We start from the raw sequence: 18,341 nt of genomic DNA on the forward strand, positions 1-18,341 counted from the left end.
CTCTAACGACTTTAAATGCTCACAAGGTCCTGGCAACACGCTTTAAGTATCTAAGTCCACTCTTCATGTGAGTAAGCCTTCAGCCAAGTGATGTTCTTTTGTTCATCCCAAGCCACTTATGTTCTACCAAAGATTTTCACTCATGGACATTCCATCTATGGTCGCTGAGCCAAGCTTTAGTTGACCTGGATGTGGGCATGGGATCATTTTCTTACTGAAAAGTCCATTGATAATCACATTTCAAAGTATACACAGATGGCATCACATTCTGCTCCAAAATGCACTGTCCTTTAAAAGAATCACCCCCAAAACAGCAGAGCAACTGCCATGCTTGGGAATGGTACTTCTCGTCACAGGCCTTGCCTTTTTAATAGATAGATAAACTTGTATTAATTCAGGTGTAATAGCAGCAAGGTAATAGGAATAGGAATCAAATACTGTATATATGTACATAAAAAAATTATATTATACACCATACATACCATTTTTCTATCCAGTTAAACAGTCCCATTATATAGTCTCATCACCTCATACACTGTCTAGCGGAACAGAATTACCAAATGACATCTAGTATATATTCAAGCCAACTTTTTGTGTGTTATGTGGTCAAGAGTGAAGCGGAGCAAGGTCTCCAGGCATGAAGGCTTACCTTGTATTCTTCTGATGGTCTGCATGGACACGTTTGTTCCCATCTCATCAATCTTCAGTCTTTGGCAGTAATGACAGGGTATTTCTTTGTAGATCTGCAAATATCGGAGGGGTTTGAACTGAGGCGCTTTCTTCCATGCCAGTTCCTCCATACCAGCTGTATCTTGACCTTTAAATTGGCAAGTAATGCCCTTTGAACCTTTCAGAATCATGGAAACTTATTTCAGGCTGCGAAATGAAATGGGTCTTCGTTTTCCTTAGACTTTTTTTGAGAGCTCAGCTTTCTTTGCATTGTTTGTTATTCATCTTAAATCCATTCAAAGGATGGATTTATATTTATATATATATATATATACATACATACATACATACATCCTACAGCTTTTAAATGAAAAGCAATTATTGTCCCCAAAAGAATTGTGACAAAGTACATTTATGACTTCACTTATTTAGAGATATATAAAAACAATATTAAATAGATCTTGAATAATTTTGTACATGGACATTTTCAGAGCGTATTTAAACTACATGTTCTCATGCGTGAAAATCACAAGACTGTCTTGAAGGCTAAAGGGGGCTGAATAATTAAGTTCAGCTGTCAGGGATTAAAGCGAGGAAAATGTCTATGCCTGAAGTTATCAAATGGATTTTAAAATGTCTGTCTGTTACAGGCAAACAAAATCGGCAGCAAACAGGAGGTGCGTGCATATCTCTGCCAATATTTCATCAGTTGACTTGAAACTTGCTGCCAATAGTTACAACCATGCCCTTGACATAATGGCATCAAGTTTCCATGGCAACTATGCCTGACTGGGCTGCATGGCACCCAAATCACTGCTTGCAGCTATATTAAACTTAGTTCCCATTCTTCACCTAGACATTACATCTTGTGTGTGTGACTTGAAGTGTTGGTGTAGGTATACTATATCGCATCAGTAAAAAAAAAGTACCCAAAAATATTTCCTATAGATATAGAGTATAATTACTATAACATTACTTTAATCCAGGAGTTGTTCATGGTAGAAGACGTAAAAAGTATACAACGTTCCAACATGAACAGCTGAATGATTTCCAAAAGCTATTACACAGTGACACCTATTGGCCTTTTCTTGAGAACACACCAAATTTCAAGAACCAATCACATCATTTTGTAAACTCCAATTCTATGAACTACCAGAAGTGTGGGTATACAGAAAGACACACTGAACAAGCATAGATTTTATACTTTAATCAATCTGGAGGAGCACATGTATATGAGCACATGTAAACAGGTACTTGTGAAAGACAATAAAATCCATTACTTATGATCCGGCTATTTTTTATTTTCAGCGTGTAAAGTTACTTGCTGCTATTTACACACATTCTACTGTCTTAATGGGGCAGCTCGTGGGCCACAAGCTGGTAATGAGACCCACATGAAGGGCATCGCTGGGCCTGTCCCTCGTGAAGCCAGAACCATACCACTGCAGTGTTGTCCTCCTCACCTAACAGAGGGCAAGCAAATGGCAACAACATTACTCGGGGGTCATACCACAACATAAAGCAGATAAAGCTAGCTTCAAAACATACATCCAGCCCAATGTGCAGGGCATCATTGGAGACAGGCTGGCATCGTGCCAAATTGAACAAGACCAGCAATGGCTTGAATACTTAAAATATTAGTCTCAATTATTTATTTATTTTTAAATCTCTTTTATATTTGATATAACCAGCATCTATTAAAAATAGTAAGGTAACTTGGAACACTTACACACACAACCGACAACCCTCTTATTTGTAATGGAAGGGACGAGATGTGGATCCTCCTTGGATCCGGCATATTCCTTGGGCTTCAACATGCTGTATGGATCCTAGTAAACAAACATATTTTCCAGATGTCTGATTTTACAGCCATTACCAGCATTTGTGAAACATTGTATGCAAACAGGTCTCAAGTACGCCGAATGATTTTAAAGAGAGAGTGTACATTTCATTTGGAGCAACAGGCCTCACGTTATCCTTTAACATCTTTCAGATAGGAACATACCGAGCCCTCTTTCAGTGCGTGCATAACGATTTTCTCCATCCCAGTGGCCTGCTCCTCGTCGGTTGGAATACCTTTCAAACATAAAAGTTCACGTTAGCTCATTGAAATTGTGCCCAGTTAGGTTTTGATCCAGGGTTGAGTACCATAGCAATTTCAACCGAGTAATGTTCATTATTGCTAGTTTACATTAGCAAATACCTTATTAGCTAACCACCATGCTAACGCTCAAGTGAATACCCAACACAAAAGTATGTTTTACTAAAGAATTCCCCAAACTTTATTAACGACCCAAAATATTCAACACCAGAACTAATGAATAGGATAACACATTTGGATTGATCTTATACTGGCCGGGGATGTCAAATCTTGTCGCCAGTTATAATACTAGCTGGTTAGCTATTTCGCTACATACGTCAGTTGGGTAAGCGGCTACTGAGGCATCCTCTATGACTGCCCTTGGCCCGGTTACAATTTGATGCTGTTGGTGATGCTAAATACATCTGCGGTCAGCTGTGTACAAGTAGATATATTACCTCCAGCAGCCATTCCACGGGTTAAAGCCTTCACCGGGGAAACCCGGAGAGTAGTGGCTGTGCGAACAGCAGTGCGGAAAAGTAACCTTGCAGCCATCTTCTCAGAGTGTGTTCTTCCCTGTTCTTGCCCAACGTATAGCTTGATGACGTTACATCAGAGGTACGTCCTCTATTTACTCGTCGCATACATTTGACGTCAGCTATAGGTGTAGATGGCCCGTGACCAACTTTATAAATGTGAATGTCAGTCAAATGAAAGCAGAAACGTTATAAAGACTTTGATGAAAGCAATTTGTTTGAGATGATAGATAGGCTAATGGCCCTACTACACAATTGGGGGCATTATTATAAGCTACCTCGTTGCATATTCTCCAAAGTAGGTCTTATTTTTTATTTTCATCTGAGGACAAGACTATAGATAGGCCTAGATAGATAGACATATATAACATCTTCATCTAATTCATTCATTTTTATTTTTATTTTGCACTATATCCTATGTTTATTTAATGTCTATTTCTATTCACTGTGCATGTAATTTCTTTGTGCAGTAATGTATTTGCTGTTAAGCACTTTGAGCTGCATTCTTTTGCATGAAAGGTGCTATATAAATAAAGTTTATTATTATTATCTAGATGCTGCATTTGAAGCTACTCATGCACAAACAGTTTTAATATTGTGATATTGCAACCTACACTGTTCACTGATGAAAAATATATTGCCGACATATATAGTTAATAGATTTACACTCACCGGCCACTTCATTAGATACACCTTGCTAGTATCAAGTTGGACCTCCTTTTGCCTTCAGAACTGCCTTAATTATTTGTGGCATAGATTCAACAAGGCGCTGGAAACATTCCTCAGAGATTTTACATATTTTTCCATATTGTCATGAGAGCATCACGCTTGGATTGAGATCTTGTGACTGACTGTGGAGGCCACTGAAGTACAGTGAACTCATTGAAATGTTCAAGAAACCAGTTTGAAATGATTTGAGCTTTGTGACATGGCACGTTATCCTGCTGGAAGTAGCCTTCAGAAGATGGGTACAATGTGGTCATAAAGGGACAGTGGTGGAATGTAACGGAGTATTTTTACTTCGTTACTTTACTTAAGTAAATTTTTACGTATCTGTACTTTACTTAAGTAAAAATAATAGTGCATACTTTTTACTTTTACTCCATTACATTTTTTAGCTATTATCTATACTTTTACTCCGCTACATTTCTACAATATGTGCTGTTACTCGTTACATTTTATGAACATAGTTTCGCCAAAATGTTGCCTACACAAAACTATGGATTGCGTTGCTGTTTTGGAAGTTTAAACCAATCAGGTGGCTCTATCAACTCCAATGATATCAGAGTGCGCGTTTGGAAGCAGCACTAGCGGTAGCTTTGCCTGTTATAGTTGAACATTCAGCCTGACTACTGCCTATTCAACATGGATCCAGAGTCGGCCTGAACTGAGCCCTCTGATATGAGCCACCCTTGGCCCTATTTAAAAGATATGTTCGAGTTCAAAGGCCCCAAGAATGACTCCTGGAGGTTTCAATGCGTTTCCTGTCTCCCTCAAAAAAAGGAGTTGCTAGCCTTCAATAATTCGCCCTCAAATTTAAAGTAGCATATCGAGGTAAGCAGAGTGATTGCTATGCTAAGTTAATGTCCCTGACTTTTGAATATTGATATATGTATTGATATATGTTAATTCGTTTACTGACATGACATTATAATGTTATCTAGCGAAATGCATGTTGACATACAGCAATAGCATCAAAAAAACATGATTGGACCTTCATTATATATTTAACGTAGTGGTAAGATAAAGCTGGTAGGTTAGCTATGTCAAGCTAGCGTGCCTTGTTCTGTCCAGTTTTACAATCACATTTGTTTTTCATGTGCCATGTTTCCCTTTTTTACACGTTTACAATTAAATAAAAGATTTAAAGATATCACATGGTGTCTTTATTGGTTTGGCTTAATGGTATTGACTTTGCAAATAATCCCTGGTAGATAACTTGTCATCCGCAGAATTGTAAGATATAGTGTGAACAGTATTACAGATGGTAGGCACAATAAGTACACCAAACTTTCCAATTAACAAATGTTGTTGCTTATAATTATTACTAGTAGTGACATCTGTAGAGGCATTTATTACCAGTAACTATTTCTTTGTCAAAATGGCACAGCCTAGACATTGAGAGACAACCCATTGCGTGAGTACTTTTACTTTTAATACTTAAAGTAAATGTAAAAGTAAGTACTTTTTACTTTTACTTAAGTATGATTGTTGATGTAGTACTTTTACTTTTATCTTCCTGGGTACTTGTACTTTTACTTAAGTACTAAACTTCAGTACTTCCTCCACCACTGTAAAGGGATGGACATGGTCAGCAACAATACTCAGGTAGGCTGTGTACGATGCTCAATTGGTACTAAGGGGCCTAAAGTGTGCCAAGAAAATATCCCCCACACCATTAGACCACCTGAACCATTGATACAAGGCAGGATGGATCCATGGTTTCATGTTGATTATGCCAAATTCTGACCCTATCTGAATGTCACAGCAGAAATCGAGACTCATCAGATCAGGCAACATTTTTCCAATCTTCTATTGTCCAATTTTGGTGAGCCTGCTGTGTACATTTTAGCCTCAGTTTCCTGTTCGTAGCTGCAGGAGAGGCACCCGGGGTGGTCTTCTGCTGCTGTAGCCCATCTGCTTCATGGTTCGACGTGTTGTGTGTTCAGAGATGCTCTTCTGCATACCTTGGTTGTAACAAGTGGTTATTTCAGTTACTGTTGCCTTTCTATCATCTTGAACCAGTCTGGCCATTCTCCCCTGACCTCTGGCATCAACAAGGCATTTTCGCCCAGTTCCACTCACTGGATATTTTCTCTTTTTTTCGGACCATTCTCTGTAACCCTAAAGATGGTGGTGCGTGAAAATCCCAGTAGATCAGCAGTTTCTGAAATTCTCAGCCTGTTTGGCCATGTTCAAAGTCACTTAAATCACCTTTCTTCTCCATTCTGATGTTTGGTTTGAATTTAAGATCCCTTTGACCATGTTTACATGCCTAAATGAATTGAGTTTCTGCCAAGTGATTGGCTGATTAGATATTACTCCAACGAGCAGTTGAACCGGTGTACCTAATGAAGTGGCCGGTGAGTGTAGAATGGAATAGCCTATCTAGGCATAAAAGCTAATTTTCTGCAACCACTCGTGTTTTTCAGTGATACATTATTAATAGCTTATCCTACATTATCATGTCAAAAAGTATAATTCATCATTAGAAAACTTTTTTGCATTGTTTGTTTGCACAACTGAAAACCAATGCAATATTTCAGGAAGCAACTAAATGACCTTTGAATGTCTGGAGCAGCGGCACTTAAGGGTCTGATTATGACCTGGAACGCACACAGACAGTCCCCTGACTAGAAGTATCCTTTTTGCAGGATTCTTTTTGTACATCTGATTTTATATACGTCTATAGCCAAAACCATAGCCTTTTCAAGGTCTTCACAACAAAATTGTCTTTTAAAGTTTAAAATGATGGTCTGTGTGCCATTTATTCTGCAACACATTTCTTATGTTCATTAGAGAGTTATGGAAAAATTTTACTTTATTTATCACCGATGATATTGACTCAATTTCCTTTAAATGTATAGTTTGGCCTCACTAAACACAAATGCAATAATGTCAAATTATACACAAATTTCACATGTAAATTCAATAATTCGAAACTATTTTTGTGATACATTTAACTAAAGTGAAGCCATACAAACTGTCACTTTTACAAAGTGAGAGCAAACAGTACAGGTTCCAGGAAATCACAGACCTAGAATATTCTGTGTGTATGTTTATTACTCAAGTTAGCTGAAATAGTATTTTTATACAATGAAACATCCCATGATTTGAATTACCTTGAATTGATCAACAGATTTTACGTATGCTTTAAGTATGCTTTGTCATTGCAATTTTGTGATGGTTTCTGACATTTTTACAGCAAGTCAACATAATTGGCAGGAAACATTCCATAGTGCCCATCGGGGCTATATCCTCGCCACCATCCTTCATCAATCATCTCTATTCCAGTAATGATGTCATCTGGGTCAAAGGTGATCTCTGTATCATCCACTGTTGAGAGAAGAGAAAAAGAAGAAAACCTATGGTGAATTCTTCCACTACACTCATTGTTTACCATATCTATACGTGTACTGTAGAGGAGGAATGACAGGAGACTGAGGAGGAATGATGATGGACCAGTAACTCCTTCTACTCACCAGCTTGGTAGTCATACAGGGCCCTGGCACTGACAGAACTAGCAGCATCTTCTCCCACTGCTGGGGCGGCAGCTGGTTCTTGGACAACCTAAATAAGAGCAGTAAGTTCAGGTAGTTAGCCAATTTACTGGCTCCAACAGACTCGTTGAGACTCTGATTCTTTAAGTTTCCATACATAATGTACTTTGTACTTGAGATCCAAGGGAAACAGTGCTTACAAAAATAACAGAAATTGTGCTATGTAAAAATAAGAAGTGGAAGAAGTCTAACTTGGGGAACATCCACATAGAAATCGGAATCAGCAACATCCTCATAGAGTTGTTCTGCATTTGTCACATCAGGTGGCGCCTCCTCTGCGACGCCAGCGGTTTCTGATCCCTCTGAATCTACAAAGCAACATGATATGGTCATGACCAACGGAAAAGGCAAGGACAATATGTGGATGCAGTGGTGTATCTGTGCTAGGTGCAGTGGGGCCAGGGCCTGGGTAGATAGTCCACCCTCAGTTTGCACAAACATTACACTACATGGGATACATTAGATACATCATTTCAAATGACATTCATCTACATGTGTGACTGTCAGCAACTGATGGGCAATGACTGACTAACTCCCTGCTAACTTAATAAACCTTCTAACTCTTTCAGTCTCCCATGTTAGAATGTGTTCATATTCAGACGTAGTTGATAGGGTCTCATGATCATGCCAGTGGTATCTATTTAAAACTAGCAGCTGGCCAAGTGTTATCACCAACTCACCTATGTAAATGAAGGGTAGTGACGTGGAAGTGAGGTGAATCACATTGATAAATGTCATGTTTACACTATGTGGATACATGATGGTATGCCAGGCTGAAACAAAGGGTTTCAGAGTTTGGACAAAAGCCCTCACTGTTGAGCCTATTGGAGTCATGACCATGGGCCCAATTTAATTAAAATTAAGTGAAGGAACACATTTGATGACTCATATGACAGACCCACAGTGCAATACCATGTAAAGTGTAGTGCGAGTGTCCCTGGTGTGAGGGATAAACTGCATTTTTGTACCCTAGCAGGCAGTTGAAGCTAGCACACTCTCACCAGTGCAAACATTCAAGGCCTTGCAAACAATCTAGCAATACTTGCACTTTGTCTGGGCTTTGTGAGCCGGTGGGTGGTTTAAGCATTAGGATACTCCAAGCAGCACTTAGCCACACGTCTTTATTATTGATTGTTCTATGAATGTAACTTTTAAAAGAAAAACTGTTCAAACTGGAGTAATCCCTCATGGGCTTCGGAAAGGTCACTGAGCCTGGACATGTTGTGAACCAGTCGAAATCAAAGAATAGCTGTTCACTCACTCTATGCTCACTACAGATATTGCTTTCTACTCCTAGATGAGGCCACATGCATTCCACTGTGCCACAGTCATATGTAACTCCATAGACACCCCTTGAGCACACAGGTCCAGATAAGAACAGGGCAACCAAGTTAACATAATATAGCTAGTTCTCTTCTCTTCACTTCACTTGTTTGTGCAACTGATTGTTTGCATATTTATTCCCCTTTTGACACTAAATATTGAATATAACATTCTTAAGTCATTGTGAAAGATCATTGTGTCTGCTAGTAATATTATCTATCTGTCTTGAAATGAAAAATACTCCAAAATACCTTGCCATTCATCATCAAATTCATCCACCAAATCAGGAATCAACTGATCCTCAGCAATGGACTCTGGGACCGGTTCTGGAACAGGTTCTGGGCGAGACTCTGGCTCTGGCTCAGGCTCAGGCTCTGTAAACACACCAGGAGATTGACGGCTCTTAGTTACTCTTGGTAGGATATATGGCTAGGGTAAGGTGCTGGTCATAGTTAGCACATGGCCTAAGGTTTTTATAACAGCTTCTTTCTGATTGATAAGCACTGTATCTTTTAAACTATAGGCTATAGTTTCACAACACCTTACACCAAACCAGGAAAACATTATAGATCTCTTGCAAAAGCAAACTATTTGTACAAAGTTGTACAGTACACACAAACCCTGTTTTGAATCCGATAGTATAAATGAAAAAAAAAACTCTTGGCTTGTGCAGGGCATAGCATTTTGCCAATTAAGTTTTGACATAAATGTAGTAAACAAACATTCACACCAGTATCCAAATATGTAAAGTATAGAGTATAGATGTTCTGAACATAACACACAATCAATACAAATAAGGGGGGAACGTTTTTTTGTTCTAACACTCCCCAAAACAACAAAAGTGTGATTGAAGAAAACAGCATTCTATGTTGTTATGAGCTGGGCATTATCTAAAAGTCTTTACAGATTTGCTAGAAGTGTATTCATTGTAAACTGAGTATAGAGCAGTGAGGTGTTTACAGTTCTGCAAAAGGTGTGTTATAAAATTAAAAACTCAGTGTAAAGCAGATAATGTGCATTCAGTTTGGCACACTTGGTAAATGCCTAGGCTACAAGTGTTCATGGTTTTAGAGGTAGTGCTTCAAGAATGGATGTTAATGTTTAAGCATTCAAAGAAAGCTGTAAGTGAGGGTTTAAGTTGATTAATAGTAAATAGTTAGGGCTGATGTATAAGACTTAGAAGATACACTGTTTGTAGAGCATTTTTACAGCATCTATTTCAAACTAAATGCTACTGAAAAACTAAAGATGAAAACATCTTCTAGCCTGTAAATGTTAAGAACTATATGAGGCTCCAATGTTCACATAGCCACATACAAATAGGATGACATATATAAACACCAAAGGTGTACACCAATGCTGCTAATGTATGTATGTGTATTCTGGATTCTTTCCTTAATGCATGCTTGGACAACAAACTTTAATTGCTGACTGATCAGTTATCAGTACATCAAGAGTTGGAATATCAATATGGAAAGAGCATCCTACCAGATGGTATAATTGCTTTTTCTTCGATTAGGAATCCAACAGGGTCTGGTCTTTTTACACAAATAGGCAGACTTGGAGGATCCTCTGCGCTGAGCTGTTTTGCCAGAAATGGGCTTCTCAAACGCCCTACAGAAAAATGAACAGGGTAAAGTGAATTGGGTGACTTGGGCTGACAAAGAGGGTGGCAGTCATGCTCCAGCCCATCTGTCATCATGTTGAGAGTATGTTTACCTGGCTGGGACACAGATGTTGTGGCCCCATTGCTTGCAGACGGAGCCCTCTCCATCTGTTTAAACAAATCCCTTGGATTGGCAGATCGCTGGGAGATAAGGGAAGCGGCCTCCTGAAAGGGGTTCGAAGGTCAATAAAGCCTTTTTACCAAACAGCTCTGCATTAATGTCTAACAACCTTAGCACCCCCGACACCAATCACACGCACTCACATCCGCTTTCTGAACAGACACAGAACTCTTTATTCCCCTTCTCCCCGAAGTTTGGCGCTGACTCTCCTCCTCCTCCTGAGAAAACCGTTTGATGATTACGCAGATCATGACACATGAATACAGCAGTCAATATGAAGCTTTGTTGTTAAGGTTGAATTGTCTGTGAGTGAATCAGGCTTTATGATTCTATGTAAATCTCAAACATATTTATAAGATTGTACAGCAGCAATACACCAGGGAGGCAAAAGCAGCAGAAGTAAAAGTGAACTTCACCAACTGTTGTTCTTTTTCTTTGTTTTCAGCCTCCTGTTTCTTTTCAAATTGTCTAAAAATTAAAAAAAATATTGTGTAAATATGACAAAATCATGTACAAGAGCATTCATTATACTTGAGGCCTGTTTCTATACCTCTGTTGGTCAATCTGACCGGCTCTCTCCTTTTCCCGCCTCTGACGTTCACCGGCCTCTTTAACATCCTGCACTTTTCTTTCGCTCTCCACACGCTGGCGGTCCTCACTCGCCTTCTTGCGTTCCTCCAGCCGACGATTCTTCTCATCTTGCTAATTCAAGAAGGCCACAAAAGGGGGGTTTTGAAAGGAGATGTTTGAGAGAGAGAGAGAGAGAGAGAGAGAGAGAGAGAGAGACAGAGACAGAGAGAGAGACAGTGAGAGAGAGAGAGACAGTATACCAGCCAAGTATTTCGAAAGAATGATTATCTCACCTCTGCTTTTGCCCAGAAATTATCCTTGTTAATACCTTTCATCTCATCCATAGCACTGGTCTTCCGGTAGACTGAGCCCTAAAGAAACCTCAATGTATTTAATCCAGTGTGGAAGTATTTTGTCAATATCACTTTTATGTACACTAATTAATTGCTAATGAATTTGAATGTAAATTCAGTTTCCTACAGAGTGAACGTAGTCCTTCATTCTCTACATAAATCCACCAGTGTAGTCTCTTCATTGTGTACATGTTTCATAAGGCCTGGTCTCACCACGGGGAGTGCAGGACCAGAGTCATTGAATTTGCTATTGGAATTGGACTCTTTGTGGAGGCTGTAGTTCACACCCGCAGCCTTGGCCACCGTCTGTATGATGTCTTCTGGATCAACGTCATCATCTGACCGAGCGTTGATGGTCACATGGGCACCCTAAAATTGTACACATGTTCAGAAAATCTAGGAGGATATTCTCAGAATTATTTCATATGTAGTGTATTTCTAACTTCGCATTTCAAGATGCAAGTGTTTACTGGGATATATGGACGTTTAGACCACACAAGGATCTCACCCTCAGGAAGCTAGCCATTGAGCGGACATGATTGGCACAGGTTCCTTTTCTGACTTCTTTGACTCCTTCACCAGTCTGAAACACAACATTAGTAGTTTAATGTCCCGCCATCATTACAGTAAAGTACAGGTTACTGTATTGATACATACATGGCCAATGATGGCACTAAGAATTTGAGGGGGAAAGAGGAGCAATGGAAAAGAAAGAAAACTAGAGCACTTACCCAATTTATAAGGACATATTTTGCCACTCCACCGTTGTTATCCAGGACCCGGCAAAAGGCATACATCACCTTCCCACTGTTAAGTTCTTCCACCATCTCCTCCAGTCCACCATCTACAGTAAGACATTACGTGTATGAACACACATGTCCATAACCATATTAAGGTGGACACCCCCATTTAGTATCTATGGTGTGGAAATTATGTATTCACTGATATGGTTATACTGTAATGTGAAACTGAAGATGCCACAAGAACACAGGTCATTCTCTTTCACTTCTTGGAGGGAAGTGAGAACTCCGAGAGAAACTGTATGGAATCGAGTCCACAAAACTACATATTCAAAATGTTCTCATAGCCTCTCTCGCTCACCTCCTTTTCCTGCCAGTCGGATGTCATTCGTGTTCCCCTCATATGTATACAGAGCCCTGGTTGAATAAAAAGGCGTAAAAAAACACTGATAACCCCTGATTAAATCATTAAATAATTGTCGTTCCCACATGCCACCACACCCTCTGCATTTCATGACTCCTCAGACTAGCACTTTCCCAGCTGCTTACAAAACTGAATCAGCAAAATCACTTTGAGCTAGTAAATGTTCCATTATAGCCTGCAAATGATAAATTAAAAAGTCTGACAATCCGTAGCCAATTCCAACTGGTTCAAATTCAGTAATTTCTGTTTAGGCTGCGTGAAAAACTAAGGGACTTAAAGTTCTAACACTACCGTGTAGCAGAGGCATATTCTCAACGATGTAAGTTATCGTAAATGTCCTCTTACCAGTTAGTGCTACTTTTCCCGTCCAAAACTTCAGCATACGCGGCCGAAAGCTCCGTACCGTTTTTACTCAGATTGACAGACATTGTAGGCGAAGTCTTGTTGTTTTCCTAAAGTATTAAAAGCTGCCGGACAGTTAAAAATCAACGTTGCCACATCCCATATGGTTAGATAGCATAGGCACATAAAACCAAAGTGAAACCCACAAGATTGAAGTTAAGCTCAGCATTTAAGACCTTGTCAATGAGACAATGAGAGACCAGCCTACAGAAATCTGGTTCGACGAGTCGTGAAGATTTGCAACACGGAAGATCTACTATTGGCACAGACAATCTCGCCACACTGCACCAGAACTTGCTCGACATACCCAGTATGGTATTACCTCAAGCTAACTACTTTCTTTATACAGAGAACAGTGACATTCAGTGGAAAGTGTTAGGCTAAATGAAAAAAGTCCGCAACTGCATCAAAAACCCTTGGGTGCATTTAACATGCTTGGAATACGCGATGTTATGATCAGTTGCTGAAGAAGTATAAAGATTTCTGATGTAAGATGTAACAACATATATATTTAAATATACTTACAGATCAATGTAAATGAACGCACTATAGCCTATGGAGCTAACATTTACACACAATCTCAGTGAATATAGTCAAAATATTCCAAATATTACAACAATACAATACAACAAAAACAATAAACGGCTACATGCATAGGTTTCAATCTTGACATAAGGTAGGCTTATTAAAATATATCACATTACCACTGAAAGTGACACAAATACAACACCACAAACAAGCTAAGCCAGATAGGTCACATTTCTGACTTATTGCAACACCTTTGAAAGGTGGACATTCTTTTGTAGGCAAGGAGGAACGTCACCATTAAATGTTTTCATGCACACAGAGAGAAAGAGAGATGGGGGGTGGGTCAGTTAATGCATATCCCAGCCACTGGATGTAAGGCAGATACATTAGAAAACAGATAACATTTTTTAACCTAAAGTAGATGAAACTGCCTTGTTCATTAGGCCTATTGGTACACCAATGGCTGAGCATGCTAGTGATTCAGATACTAATCCTTGCTTTATATCTACTTCAGACAAATGAATATTTCTTATTTATAGTCTAGTCTATTTTACGATAATAGTAAATCTACACAAAGTCTTCCACTGCGACTCACTCTCCAACTCTCATGCTCCCCAAACACAACTGAATCCACAGTAATTCACCCATTTACTCACTTACACCTCAAAAATATTCTCCTGAGGGGAGAACTGAAAGAAGGAAATTGTCTGCAGAAACCTCACTGTTATATAACACAGATTACCATCTGAACATACAGTTAAAGCTACTGTGGGTGATGTCAGCAGTACTGCCTTCCATGAGACACTGTAGGAGTCCACCCCCTGCCTTCAATGTGTTGTGCACATATAAATAAAATGGCAGGCTTTGGATTGGTTAATACAGCTGGGCTGCATGGAAATGTTTAGTTGCTAATGACAGAGCCTGGTCCCTGAGGCATGTTTTTCTCTCAGAGCATCTACTTTAGTGGTGTGCATAAAGATAGTTAATTTAAGAGGTCTAAAACAGGCATTTTACTTATAGCAGCGTTCAATTTAAGATGTAAAATTGTCGCCAAATTATTTTTTTTAAATAAAACTGATGGAATAAGTTAAGTCTTTAAATTGCTGTAAAGAATTTAGGCCTGGGGTTCAATGAAGCACTGTAAAAGCAGTACTCAATCTAAGTTACTATTATTGTGAAATTACGAATAAAAAGGAAATAGTTAGGCCTACCTGGCTGAACACAGTGTGAAAACCAAGAAAACCAGCATTCAGCCTTCTATTTCTTCTGTATGATAGAAAGGCAGCAGGAAATTATAGCAGAATGATCATTAAAAAGTTAAGATTTTTAACAATAGTTGTTAAATCAAAGAGACCCATTCCTGTTTGAAAGGATCTATAGATCAATGCTATGCATGCCAAAGACCTTAAGGTCAATATTAACACTGTATCACCTCTCTCTTTACTTATTTTCAGTTCAAACTGAGGGTGAAGTTTCTTTGTTTTCAAAAAGACAAGTCTGTCAAGTTCATTGTTTACTGACAGGATTGATGTCGCATTTTAACATCTGCTTTATCTGTGGCTTCATTGTCGAATGTCTTGTAGGCAGTAGCCTACAGGAAAATGTACATGTACATTTCAACAGTTTGACAAGAAGTTTGCTTTTCAACGTTTCTGTAGCCATACGCTGGTCAAACCCAAAATGCTCCTCCATGCCGTAAAAAGTACCGTGAAGTTAAAACAGATCGAACGTTCGCGTCTCTCTTTTCTCATGTTCTTCAGTTGTGGATAATGTTTACTGAAAGAGAATACGACGGTGGTTTTCATTTGAGCCGCGTGAGGGCGCTCTCGGAAAGCATTAGACCAACGCTACATCAACATCGATAAATACCGTTTGCTTATGTTTGAAGGCCCCTGCAGGAGAGTCTGATGCATCAGGCACAAATCTGATTGGCCCTTTAATGGGGACTCTTCCGACTACATATTGCAACAGTTCTTCAGGTTAATTAGATTACTTTATTTTGGTTATTGCTGTCTCTGGTAAGCCTACAGATATCTCAGACTTAAAGGGGTAATAGATGTCATTATTTTATTTATGTTGGGTAGAAAACATGCCTGAATTCATACACTGCTGAATAAGTCCTCCTTTTAAGAATGTTGAGTAATTTTCTCTCAGGTAATGTTAGACCTGATCATCACTTAATCTGTATTATTTGGAAAGGCCCATTAGCGTAGTTCAAATTAAGGCAAGAAGCAATTAATTCCTTAATGGATTCTAACTGGTACTCATAAAAATACAACAAGAAACATATTTAAATGCATTTACACTTGATGTATACCAGATTAAAGGTGATTTCTGAGGGTATCTGTAGTATGCATGTATGATAGGTATTTTAAACCCAAGCAACACCCGGGACACACAATGTCACATCATCCAGATAAAAATCAGTGAATAGTTCAATCTCATTAACCCCCTCTGCTCACTTACATATTCTCCGTTTGTCTGGGGGAGACTCCTTGCATGAGAACAGGGCTCAAATTAGTTTCTCCTTTTCACTGATTCTCACTCTCTGAACTCTAGTACTTGAGTAATTATATTGAAATAGCAAAAGGCCTGTTTCTTGACCAAAGACTTTATGTATTTCTCCCAAAAAGACAGAGCTGGTCACTGTGCCATAGTAGCACTGCCCAGCAAGAGATTCTCAGCTCTCCAGCCTTAGCCAGCAGCCTCTGGGCAGGTAACTGTGCGTGCTTTAAGCTTCAGAGTCTTTGTCTGCCTCAGACAGACCTGGTTTCTTCCGTTCTCGTGTTACGTGGTCTTCCCCCTTTGCCGAAACTCTGCGGTTGTCTCCATCGAGCTCTGGCCTTGTTGACAGGTATGATATAGGGAGCGTCTGGCCCTGTGGCCTCTTGCACACTGCAGACAATTGAGTGCCGGGGCTGAAACTGGAGTGAGCGCCCCGAAGGCCATCTTAGAGCCAGGGCAGGGCACTGCTCCCATATCACGTCCTCTACGATGTCAAGGTTTGGGTTTACGAGCTGCAACCATTCCCTCTACCCCAATGACACACACAGTGTTGATTTTTTTTCTATCTCTATCTCTCTGAGTTTTTTGTCCTTCCCACAGTAGCGACATCCTTCCCTGGAGGGACCTTTATAAGCAACATTATTCCAATGCTGGCCAACTGATTTCTTTACAAGCAGAAAGGGATTTGGGGGGGGTTAGGTGTAGGGTTAGGGTTAGGCTTTATCATATAGGCTTTTCATTGATCAAAACCAGTTCTGGTTTTGCCATTTTGTATTGACATTGAAGTAGGTGACCTCAATGTCAATTTGCAAGGTGGCACAAAACTCTCTTGAGTACCCAAGTGATCCACCAAAGCTCGATTCAACCCTGGGAAATTCCTTGCTTCTTTTAAATAAGAAATGCTTTTTAGAAATGCGTTTAAATCCTGTTTATACTCAAAAAAGTGAAATGTATGTTTTCTCAGCATAGGCCTCTGTTGTTGTGTCATTTGTAATGGTGAAAATGTCTATCCCTTCATTACAATAATGAATTTACAGAGGGTATTGGTTATTTACAATTTCCTTTTGCCATTTTCTTTATTTGATTAAATGTCTGAACCAATTTGTCCCCCCATTGTCATTAGGGTAGAATCCACACAATCTTTGCATAGACCTATAGATCCCATTGGACTTCCTAATTTAGGTGCAGCGTTATCCTATGTGTAAACATTATTTCAAGCCCCATTTCCTCCAGACTGGGTCTAAGTCTGTGAGTCAACATTCGCAGTCAACTGGTGGCCCTGTCAGCATGCAATTGTGAGAACTGAGAACAGACTCTTCAAATAAACAGAAAAACTGAAGTGTGTAGCATCAGATGTAGAGTTTAACAGGGACAGTTGTATGTCTTTGATTTCACATGCGTGTCATTTCCTTATTCAGGTTTTGGGAACGTATACTTTGATCCTTTGACCACCAGTGAAACGATGAAAGCGATCTCAAAATTGAGAGATTACGAGGGACGTTTTATTACCTGTAACTTTAAACAGCAATTTCCCTTAGACAAATTTACCTTAAGCTAAGGCTCCTCCCATGAAACACATAAACGCCCCCCACATACACACACACACATACACACCCTTGCCACTAACATCTGCTTTAACATAAAAATGCTGTTAGTAAATGAGTTAAATGGCTGAACTGTGTGTGATTAAATCCCTCCATACACACTCTGACCCCAGCTGAGCCAATCGACGGAATGCAACTCAAGTGCAAACACTTCCCTGGGGCTGGTCATTACAGCAGCCATCCACCCCCCACCCCCCCCTAACCTTTACCTCCACTCCTCCCCCCTCCTGCTCTCACTCACTCTGCCCTTTTCTCTCCCTCTCCCTCTCTCTCTCTCTCTCTCTGTCTCTCTCTCTCTCGCCCTGCATATGACTGCCAATCACTGTGCACTCGCTTTATCACCTTATCAGCATCATCCTTAATTAGGGGGCCCATTAACATTCCTCCTCACACCTTCCATTCAGCCAGGCCTGCTCCCCGGGTGCCTGGCTCCCACTGCCAGGCTTGAATGGGCCAGTCAGGCCATGCGCACATCCATTCAACGGCCAGATGCAGCCTGCTGGCCTCAAGCCGTGAGGGGCCAACCCCCCCTGCCTGTTT

The 18,341-nt window shown here is 39.8% G+C and overlaps 2 protein-coding genes across 2 annotated transcripts; both read right to left on the reverse strand.

Annotated features, from left to right (window-relative positions):
• Nucleotides 1–1,861: 1,861 nt before the first annotated feature.
• Nucleotides 1,862–3,380, reverse strand: LOC105913446 (cytochrome c oxidase subunit 5B, mitochondrial). Its single transcript, XM_031577650.2, has 4 exons — nucleotides 3,208–3,380; nucleotides 2,675–2,745; nucleotides 2,399–2,498; nucleotides 1,862–2,132 (listed from the first exon to the last, which is right to left on the reverse strand). Exons 1-4 carry the CDS (start codon nucleotides 3,302–3,304, stop codon nucleotides 2,020–2,022), a joined length of 381 nt encoding a protein of 126 aa, XP_031433510.1. The 5' UTR covers nucleotides 3,305–3,380; the 3' UTR covers nucleotides 1,862–2,019.
• A 3,428-nt stretch (nucleotides 3,381–6,808) lies between these two features.
• Nucleotides 6,809–13,487, reverse strand: dbnla (drebrin-like a). The gene is made up of 15 exons (XM_012814388.3): nucleotides 13,108–13,487; nucleotides 12,700–12,755; nucleotides 12,330–12,442; nucleotides 12,107–12,181; nucleotides 11,812–11,967; nucleotides 11,539–11,616; nucleotides 11,226–11,377; nucleotides 11,092–11,143; nucleotides 10,819–10,893; nucleotides 10,608–10,719; nucleotides 10,377–10,502; nucleotides 9,140–9,262; nucleotides 7,758–7,873; nucleotides 7,488–7,575; nucleotides 6,809–7,341 (listed from the first exon to the last, which is right to left on the reverse strand). The coding sequence occupies exons 1-15, from the start codon at nucleotides 13,188–13,190 to the stop codon at nucleotides 7,205–7,207; spliced, it is 1,542 nt and encodes a 513-aa protein (XP_012669842.2). The 5' UTR covers nucleotides 13,191–13,487; the 3' UTR covers nucleotides 6,809–7,204.
• Between the last annotated feature and the right edge of the window lie 4,854 nt (nucleotides 13,488–18,341).

Source organism: Clupea harengus, chromosome 12 (assembly GCF_900700415.2).
Source record: "Clupea harengus chromosome 12, Ch_v2.0.2, whole genome shotgun sequence".
Lineage (NCBI taxonomy): Eukaryota > Metazoa > Chordata > Actinopteri > Clupeiformes > Clupeidae > Clupea > Clupea harengus.

Excerpts from the sequence above, each read along its gene's own strand:
- LOC105913446 (XM_031577650.2), bottom strand. The coding sequence starts at position 3,304 with ATGGCTGCAAGGTTACTTTTCCGCACTGCTGTTCGCACAGCCACTACT. Across the intron at positions 2,746-3,207 it reads CCGTGGAATGGCTGCTGGAG|GTATTCCAACCGACGAGGAG; the intron begins GTAATATATCTA and ends TATGTTTGAAAG. Across the intron at positions 2,133-2,398 it reads GAGGGTTGTCGGTTGTGTGT|GTGAGGAGGACAACACTGCA; the intron begins GTAAGTGTTCCA and ends GCCCTCTGTTAG.
- dbnla (XM_012814388.3), bottom strand. The coding sequence starts at position 13,190 with ATGTCTGTCAATCTGAGTAAAAACGGTACGGAGCTTTCGGCCGCGTAT. Across the intron at positions 11,378-11,538 it reads ATTTCTGGGCAAAAGCAGAG|CAAGATGAGAAGAATCGTCG; the intron begins GTGAGATAATCA and ends TTCTTGAATTAG. Across the intron at positions 10,503-10,607 it reads AACATCTGTGTCCCAGCCAG|GGCGTTTGAGAAGCCCATTT; the intron begins GTAAACATACTC and ends ATTTTTCTGTAG.